The sequence below is a fragment of the Enoplosus armatus genome, chromosome 16 (genome assembly GCF_043641665.1).
Source record: "Enoplosus armatus isolate fEnoArm2 chromosome 16, fEnoArm2.hap1, whole genome shotgun sequence".
NCBI lineage: Eukaryota > Metazoa > Chordata > Actinopteri > Centrarchiformes > Enoplosidae > Enoplosus > Enoplosus armatus.
The window spans coordinates 20,684,350-20,693,773 of record NC_092195.1 but is presented as its reverse complement, the minus strand read 5'-3'; the positions used below and the strand labels follow the sequence as shown (position 1 = coordinate 20,693,773).

Below are 9,424 nucleotides of genomic sequence, written 5' to 3'. Positions count from 1 at the left end.
CATTCACATGAAAGCCGAGATGTAGCCGTATCTGACATTAACGACTCTGTGGGCTGTTTAGCTGCTGGAAAGAAAACTCCTTTTCCAATGTGTTAATGATTTAAACGAAGTCAAGCAGAAATGTCATTTTCTGGTTCCAGCTTCTCAAACGTGATGATTTGCTGTTTTTTTTTTTTATTTCATTGTAAATTGAACTTCTTTTAGTTTTGAACTGTTGATCAGAACTTGAAAATGTTTCCACTGGATTGTTCACAGTCGAGTGTTATCCCAGTTCTGCTCTTTCATTATTCACCACATTTAGGATCCAGCACCCACTTTTCAACGTCTAGTTGTGAGCTGAGCGTGTTCATATTTTACAGTCCAGGAAACAATCGACAAATCATTTAAATAATGACAAGTTGCAGCCCAACTGTTCGTGTCCAGAGAGTGAACAAAAGCTTCACCTGCCTGAATTCAACAGGTGAATGCTGACTCATCGCTGGGGTCTTAAATTGTCCTTAAATGTGAACAAAGTCTTGATGAAAAGGCAGCGTAGTTCTTTTTCCTCATTATTTCTTTTCTGTTTGGAGAAAAATCCACCTTTTGAATGTATTTTGACAGACGTGAAGTTGACCTCGGAGACTAGTCTGGCTGATGTACGTGTACCTGATGACTTCACAGTTAAGCACCTCTGGTTTAGAGCAGTTCAGCAGGATCTGAGCCCACTGATGTCAACATCTTAACCAGCTCTGTACGGCACGTTGTGTGGCTTTGGCCGGAAGTGAACCTTTATCTTTAGTGGGTTCGTGTCCTCTCGTCTCGCTGAGCTACTGGAGGACTGGAATCGCACCAACTATTCCAGCGATGCCATTCCTGACTGCCCGTTGACCTCTGACCCCTCTGGTGATGCGTGAACATGAATGTATCTCAGAGGAGAAGAAAACAAACTCCTAGTTAGGGCAACGAGGCAGTAAAGTGACCACCTTTCCAGGCTCTATTTTGGTAAGCATCCTCATCAAGTGTCCTTGAGAAAGACACTGAAGCTCTGCTCCCCCCTGAGCCGCTGCTGATCCTGACCTTTGACCCGAGCGAGTGGAAAGTGAGATTTCATATATTGGAGTCCACAAATAATCATTGAATGTGTGTGTTCTGTGGTTTCCTGCAGGTAGTGGTTGTGTTCTGTCTGTGGAGTACTGATGTCGGCAGGGCTTATGTTTTTCAAGCCAGTAGACCTGCAGATGGAGGAGACAACCCCCCAACTCACACTAAACGTGAGGACAGCCTTCACGCTTGATTCAGGAAAAATATGCTTTTTTACATGTTAAACAATTCATCATCAGTGAAATAAAGCTGATTGTACGTGTTTAAAACCTCCAAACTGTTGGTTCACATGCCGTCAATACTGAACATTATTGCAGACCATTTACTAAAGTAGACAACATGTTCCCTCCAGGCAGCCAGTGGTTTCAGTGCATTTCATTTAGTTGTTTTATTGAATTATTTCACCCCACTTGCAAGCAGGGACCATTTTGGTGCATTCATGGATGCTCTGACATCTCAGGATTAATAGTATGCTGCAGAAAAAGCAAACACGGGTGTGGAACACGAGGATCATGTCATCATGCATAACATAAAAATATTACTGTTCGGCAGCCAGGTCTCATAATTCAGATACCAATGAGTTTCTAAAACAGGCCCACATACGCTGCTATAGAAATAGAAATGTTAAGAAAGAAAAAAACCTTTTGCAGATGAATACAGCATGTTTGCAGCAGTTGTGTCTAACTGTCTTCCCCCTCCAGCCGTCTCAGAGTGGGTCAGCTCAGCGGGCTCCTGCAAGGGGAGGTGCTTCGAGCTGGAGGAGGCCAAACCTCCAGGATGCAGGTGTGACAATCTGTGTAAAACCTACTACAGCTGCTGCTCCGACTTCGACGAGCACTGCCTGAAAACAGGTCAGTGTGACGCCTCCCTGCCGCAATCTTCTCCTGCTTTTAGCTTCTTTAACACATTGTTCTCAGACGGAGGCTGTGTGTTGTATCACAGAAAACGTTGATTTAAGCCATGCTGTATTCAGTAGCTAACAGATTTTTGTAGTTCAGGTGATTTAATATTATCAATACACATAGAGAAATGGTGCCACTATGGAAGCCCAGTGGGTACCGTATGTACTTCCATGTATCTTAAAGGAAATGCTGGTCCATTCTACATTTTTCTTATTGTCAACAAAGCCCATTAAAAGACCCAAACCAACAATGTGTTACTACGCCTCTTAGACCCGTGCCCATTGGTTCCTACACAAGATTTAAATCTTTAAAAACACCTGGCAAGTAGAGTTTTTAAGTTTTTAAACAGCTGCTCACTGTAGTTTCAAGTTAACATCACTAAAACAGGGGGAAATAGTACATTTGTTGGGGACTATTTTCAGCGGCGGATTCATCCACATTTGGTGCTCTAGTGAGTATTTGGGGCAGCAGGATGTGATCATGTTATTTACACATTTTGTGCACATATTTAAACAGATTTATTTATTGATGCTGCTACTCCTGATAATATCAGTTACAGTAAGCAGTAGTAGAGTTATATATCTACTACTTTGTTTGTAATAGTACGCAGCAGTACTACAGTAGCTCCAGTACTTAGAAAGCTCAGTGTACACAACAAGATAAGTGCTGTAGCTGATATAACATGGACAAAGGGCAGCTGTCCAGCCAAAATGCTGATTTTCACCTGATGCTAATTTAGAGAGTGAAGAGAGTTTCATCTTGAAAACATTAAGCCCAACAACGCCGGGACGTTTTCCAAAACAAAAGAAAAAAAATTCTGAATTTTACGAGGTCCGCTTTCGTAGTAATTGGATGATTTGTAACAGACTGTGTTGCCTGAGATGTAATTTTTCACAGTTCAGTGTGTTCATTGGTGCTGTTTTTCACACGGTTGTCAGCCTCGTCGTGAGCTTTTTGAAGGTTACTGTAATAAAGTGATATTTAATGAACCTTCCTCTTTGCTGCCTTTCAGCCGGAGGTTTTGAGTGCAAGCAGGATCGCTGTGGGGAGGAGAGGAATGACGACCACGCCTGCCACTGCTCCGAGGACTGTCTGGAGAGAGGAGACTGCTGCTCCAACTACAAGTCGCTCTGCAAAGGTACTTCATCAGATATGTTGTCTCCATTTAGCATCATATAACACTCATAACACTGAGAATGAGTGTGCATGAAAGTAGGTAGTGACTCTGCTGTTTCCATACGAGGTGAGACTTCATGGGTGCAAGGAGACTGTGAGGACATCAAGAGTGCCGAATGCCCTGCAGGGTGAGTCTGAAACTGACGTCACACACAGAGTGTGTGTTAATACAAAACATGCCAATGCAAAACACACATATTTGAATATTTCGTTTTTATTTTATTTATGAGTCTTTGGATGAAGATAGTTTTCTATTCAAGCAATACGTACCATATTTATAAGGATTTCAAACCTTTAAAAAGTTAAAAATCTCCAGTTGATCAAAGCTCTTTTCATGTGTTTGACATGCCGATTGCCTCAGGTGAATTTACTCTTTGCATCTTTGTTCTGCTCAGCTTCATCCGTCCTCCCCTCATTATGCTGTCTGTCGACGGGTTCAGAGCCTCCTACCTGAAGAAGGGCAAATCTGTCATCCCCAACATACACAAACTCCGTACGTCTTCTTCTTTACTTAGGTTTGATTTCCTAAATGCAGCTGTAGTGATCTGTGTGACTGTGTGAATCGTAGAGAAGCTCTTGTCCAAGACGTAGTTCGGCCGCAGTTAACATGTATCGTCTAGTAAATTGCAGGTTTTGATCTTGATTTTAGTTTTTAAAGTTTAATGAAAGGTTTACATTTGTTTCCTCTTAGGAGCGTGTGGTACTTCAGCACCCTACATGCGACCAGTCTACCCATCAAAGACCTTCCCAAACTTATACACCCTAGCCACCGTAAGTGAATGACTGGTTCAGATGTTTATCTCGTGACACCAGAGGGGACAGTACGTTAGGCTCTTAGTATGAACTCCTACGTCAGGCTGAGTCAATACAGGTGTTTGCCAGCAGCCACGTTCAAAGACCCTACAGCCGGTTCATGTTGTGCCGCTGCTGCCGGACTGATTTTTGATATACTGACTGTAGTGACGTTGCTCTGTGGGATCTTTCTGCAGGGTCTGTATCCAGAGTCCCACGGGATTGTGGGGAACACAATGCACGACCCGGTGTTTAATGCCACCTTCAGCCTGCGCACCAGAGAGAAACTGAACCACCGCTGGTGGGGCGGACAGCCTGTGAGTAAACTCTAGATACCTTGTGATTGAGTTGGAATCAGTTCAAACTCACAGGCTGGCTAAATAAACCACAGTGAAAGAAGACTCTGCTGCACTGATCAGCAAACAGTTACTGCACGTCGCTCATTAGGGTGATTTTTGGTTTTGAGTCACAAAGCTCACAGTAACTAGGTCTAGTTTCATATTCTGGAATCTTTCCCTGAATCTGATGGAGAGACTGATATTATATCTATTCCAGTTGGATATTACACACTTCACACTGGAAAAGAGACAACATAAATATTAAAAAATATTTAAAAACCTTTTGTTTTCTATTTGTGAAGTTAAATTGACTCTCCGGAGCTGCAGTTTGCATCATTTCCTGTTGGTGCGAAACAGTAAAGTTGATTTATTGTATATTAACTGGACAAAAGGTATACAATAATAAGGTATAGCACCTACTGCATACTGCCAGCTAGTAGTATGGACTTCAATATGATCTTAGGAACAAAGGTGAAGCACTGCATTGTGGGATTTTTAATCTTAACTAGTGTGCTAAGGACACACATAACACAGTGTAAGAGGGACTTTAAACCTCCTTTCTTTTCTGTTTTACAGATCTGGATCACGGCAGAGGAACAAGGAGTGAAAGCAGGCACTTTCTTCTGGCCTTGGTACTTAAGTTAGTACTGGAATATTTTTCAATGGCCTCAGACACTGAACGCAGCACTGCACTGGTAACCTACAAAGAGCTAAGAGCATAAAGGCTACGGGTAGTTACTGTGTTTATGTAGCCAGTGTTTTGGTCAAAGCGATATTCTAAAAGCTGAACTTACAACAGTAATATAGTGACCACCTCTACGTAATATATCCTGCTGCGGCTATGCTCCCTGGTTATCATCTTGATTAGTAAAACAAAACTGACTGCAGGAGCTAACTGCCATATCTAACTTCCCTCTGTGGCTCTCTAAAAAGTACAGAGAGACACTTGAACAGTTGCCAAAACCTGAGGCCATGTTTACACTGACAAGGACACATCTGAAAACGCAGTGTACATGTTGCAGCTTTGCAGTCTTTTTGTGAACTCTGAAATAAAAACAAATCTAAAAATTCAAATCCAATCAAAATCTACAAAATGGCTGATTAAAGGCATTTCTCAAAGAAATAATAAGATTTAAGTTTTCTTAATTTATATCATAATGTCATTACCAAAGTAAACCGGCAGGAATAGCTCCGAGATTATCGGCTTATTACCGGTTAAACATTTAAAGACTCTTTTCTCTTTGGCTCGTCTCAACGACAGCACAGACAGATTTGTTTCAGAAAACATTTGCATAACGATCACGAGGCTGAGCGCTCGTCACATCCTGAGCCCGACTGACAATAGTCCCAAACATCATGATACACACAGACACGGGACAGTAACCACACACACTCAGTCACAACAGAGGCCATTGAAAACTCGAAGCAGCAGAAACACCAGCTCGTTGAGGCACTGAGCAGAAATCACAGCTTTTATACAAAAACATTATTTCTATTGATTGTAATTAGGCTAATATTTATTGCTCTAAATGTGTTTCCACTTATTGTGTTTGTCAGAGGACATGTTGCACACAAACACTATAAAGATTTGTCAGGACAGGTGGTAAGTCAAGTATTAAGAATCTGTGATAATAGAAAACCCACTTCTTACTCATTATTCACGATGTTTGGTTTCAGGGTGATTCCTCTGGAGAGGAGGATTTTGACCATCCTGCGCTGGCTGCATCTGCCTGACGATCAGAGGTACATCTCTCTGTTCTTCAGGCTTCACTGTTAAACTTGGATCTTTTTCATGGCACAAACTTTGACTTTCAGTAGCAGAAAAAAGGCCCAGGTTGAACTAATAACATTAACGTTGGTTCAGTTCCAGTGAAGTGTCCCTGTGAGCCAAGACAGCGAGCCAACACAGTATACACAGCACCAGGCCCCTGGAGCTGCGCCACCTACATCGAATGCAGCTGTTATTAATGCTATTAGTCATATTCGTTTTTAACAAGTGAAAAGAGAGAAGGATGCAGTGTTGTATTGCTATTGGTTATAGTGCAGAGACACTTCTATGTCTGTGTTAAAGTTGAACGAGGAATTCATTGATAATTATAATGCAGCGTTTGATTAATGATGACACATTTTATTTTTGTTTTCTCTTCCAAATAATTAGTTTTCAGCTTTAAAACCGTGCCAGCAGCATATCAGTGGGATAAGAGTTGAGTCTGTGTGTTTTATATTTAGTCAAGTGTCAACTCTTGAAGGCTTGAAGATAAAGGTTGTTTTTAGCGTTGGGTCAGTGAAGGGGTCACGAGCTGATATGTGTTTTTATAGTGCGGTGAGGCTGCTCACTGTCTGAAACAACAAGCTCAGCGAAGAGTTAGGGTTAGGGTTTCTCATCATGGTGACCTCAGAAAGCTCTCACAAACTGGACCTCATGGTTAACTGTGTTGCCTCTCTTCAGGCCGTACGTTTACGCTGTCCACTCCGAGCAGCCCGACACCTTCGGACATCGGCTGGGACCGCTCAGCAGTGAGGTGAGCGTGACACCTGAGGGTTGTGAAGCTGCTGAAAGTGTCTGTCCTCTCCATCACGTCATTAAATCTTCAGAAATGTCTCATGTCATTTCTGGTTTTATCCCCGTCTGTAGCTGGACAACCCTCTGAGGGAGATCGATAACATCATTGGTCAGCTGATGAACGGTCTGAAGCAGATGAACCTTCATCGCTGCATCAACGTCATCATCGTAGGAGACCACGGTAAGACCTCCAGATAGTCTTCATATCTGATCTTTTATGTCAGTTTATTTAAAGGTGAGTTTACAAGGGATACAGATAAAGCCCCAGAAAGAACAAATACATCATAATGTTAGTTACTGATGATGATAATGACTCGCCACCTACAAAAACACACTTTGTCACTCAGTAGTATCTAGCCAAGCCAATAGTTGTGGTTTTATGCACCCAGGTTTTAATTGAGGTCAATGAAATGTTGTTTGTGATGCTCAAAGCTTTCAAGAAACAAGTTCCTGGTTTAATCCACAGTTCCGCTGCCCACAGTATCGGGCTTCTGAGCAGGTTCAGGTTTGGTCGTGTAAATGTAATTTATGAAGAACTGACTCTCTTTCTCATGTGTCATCTGTTGGGGGGAGGAAAAGAGACGTAGCATTAGCATTAGCTACATTAGCATTAACAGACGGTAATGGCTGAAATAAAGCAAAAGATTAGCCTCAGGTCTCGGGTAGCAGTCAGGTCTCAAATTTGGCAGGGTCAGTTGGATAGTTGTTACTGGAACCACTTCCTCCAAAACATATAGTCCCTATGACAACTGTTGAGACTGAGGCCTGCAGGTGTTCGGGGACATTATTTCTGATAAAGACAAGATTTTCAATGATTTGAGAAGCACAAAGTCTCATTTTTTAATTCGTTGTCAGTGGAAGCACAAGTTTCAGAGGCAGATGTGTCAAAATCTTGGCTCATAAAAACGAAACTATCAGCATGAAGAGAAAAGAAGGTGAAAAACGACCCTGTGATAATAATAACACAAACCGAGGCTGTCTTCTCTGCCTCTCAGGTATGGAGGAGGCCCACTGTGACCGGACAGAGTTTCTCAGCAGCTACCCGCTCAACATCGACGAGATCATGCTGATCCCCGGCTCGCTGGGCAGAATACGACCCCGAGACCCCAAATCCACCACGTGTAAGATGAGAGGGGTTTTAACTCTAGACTGTATCAGACTTCTAAAAGAATAAAACAGGCTTCATTTTGACATGATATTTTCTTTTCCAGATGACCCAAAAGTTGTGGTTGCAAACCTCACTGTGAGTACTACAACAACACACACAGTCGCAGCACAAACCCTGTTCCCTGTAACTTCTCAAACTGTCCAGTGCTGCCTGTGTTTGTCTGTGTGGGAGAAAGACAGAGGTCAGGTCGTTCACCTTCGTATTTGCTGTTTCAGTGTAAAATGCCGACTCAGCACTTCAAGCCGTACCTGAAGCAGAATTTACCCAAGAGGCTTCACTACGCCAACAACCGCAGGATCGAGGACGTCCACCTGCTGATGGAGAGGAAGTGGCACATCGCCAGGTATCTTGTGACAAACTGGTTCAGTTCTGATGTTTTAATACCAATAAATCAGCATATCGCAGACCAAGACCAAGTTTTTCTACACTCGAGTCCGATCACGTCTTAGTTTATTAGAATCAGGATTTATTTTGAGCTTTACACTGTCAACACCATAAGCATAAGACAAAACCATTTCATCTGCGTGGTGTCATTTTGAAAGTCGACCTCAAAAGCCAGATGGACGCTATTTACTACCAAACCATGTCGAACCATATTCCTTTCAAATGAGTCTAGTTGGGGGCCAGCGTCCCTAAAATGTTAGTAATTTCCTTGTTTTAAATTGAGTTGAGGGATTGTGTGGTCGTCTGTGGGATAAATGGAAACTTGCTGACATGTTTGGATGAAGTGAAAAATAACTTCCCATCAAAATAAACCCAAGAAAAACTTGATGACTTGATGAACAGACTTTCAACCAAAAGTGACAGAATTTAAGGAGTTTTTATAACAGTGTAATTTCTGTTTCAGCGACTTCTCAGCAGGAACTATTCACATTAAACTTCTCATATTCTCTAGTATCACAGAAGTTTAAATGTTGAAAAAACATCATAATTTTGTATTTGCTTCAGGAAAATGCCAGAAAAACTGAGGACCCGCTGTGGCTTCTTTGGTGACCACGGCTTTGACAACAAGATAACCAGCATGAGGGTACCGTGTAGTTTCAAAGCTTTTCTCTGCTGTACTACAGACTGTGATGTGATGTATCGTAACTGTATACTGTAATACACCTCTGAGGTTCATTTCACCTGATGTCTGATAAAATGATCACTTTAAGATAAACTCTCAGATTTTTCTCTGACTGAAGTCTCCAACTGCACCCATCAAATCCTGACGTTTCTTACAACTCAAACAAAAGTATAGAATATAAAACACGTTGCTAAGCTGCTCTGCCGCGAAACCAGAGAAAAATAACTGATAAACACACATCTGTGACCACTCAACAGATAGTTCAAATGTTATTGTCTTGTGATAATCACCACAGTGTCATCAGCAAACTGCTTCTGACATAACACGTAACGACCACTT

At 42.0% G+C, this 9,424-nt stretch overlaps 1 protein-coding gene across 1 annotated transcript in view; it reads left to right on the top strand.

Annotated features, from left to right (window-relative positions):
* enpp2l (ectonucleotide pyrophosphatase/phosphodiesterase 2-like) overlaps positions 1-9,424 on the top strand; it is a 28,484-nt gene that overhangs the window by 1,251 nt on the left and 17,809 nt on the right. The window contains exons 2-16 of the mRNA XM_070922055.1: positions 1,145-1,250; positions 1,782-1,931; positions 2,995-3,120; positions 3,226-3,286; positions 3,554-3,651; positions 3,850-3,929; positions 4,148-4,267; positions 4,865-4,920; positions 5,966-6,031; positions 6,738-6,810; positions 6,924-7,032; positions 7,847-7,972; positions 8,063-8,094; positions 8,235-8,362; positions 8,968-9,046. Of these exons, the coding sequence (XP_070778156.1) occupies positions 1,145-1,250; positions 1,782-1,931; positions 2,995-3,120; positions 3,226-3,286; positions 3,554-3,651; positions 3,850-3,929; positions 4,148-4,267; positions 4,865-4,920; positions 5,966-6,031; positions 6,738-6,810; positions 6,924-7,032; positions 7,847-7,972; positions 8,063-8,094; positions 8,235-8,362; positions 8,968-9,046 (1,410 nt within the window). The remainder of the gene's footprint in view (positions 1-1,144; positions 1,251-1,781; positions 1,932-2,994; positions 3,121-3,225; positions 3,287-3,553; positions 3,652-3,849; positions 3,930-4,147; positions 4,268-4,864; positions 4,921-5,965; positions 6,032-6,737; positions 6,811-6,923; positions 7,033-7,846; positions 7,973-8,062; positions 8,095-8,234; positions 8,363-8,967; positions 9,047-9,424) is intronic.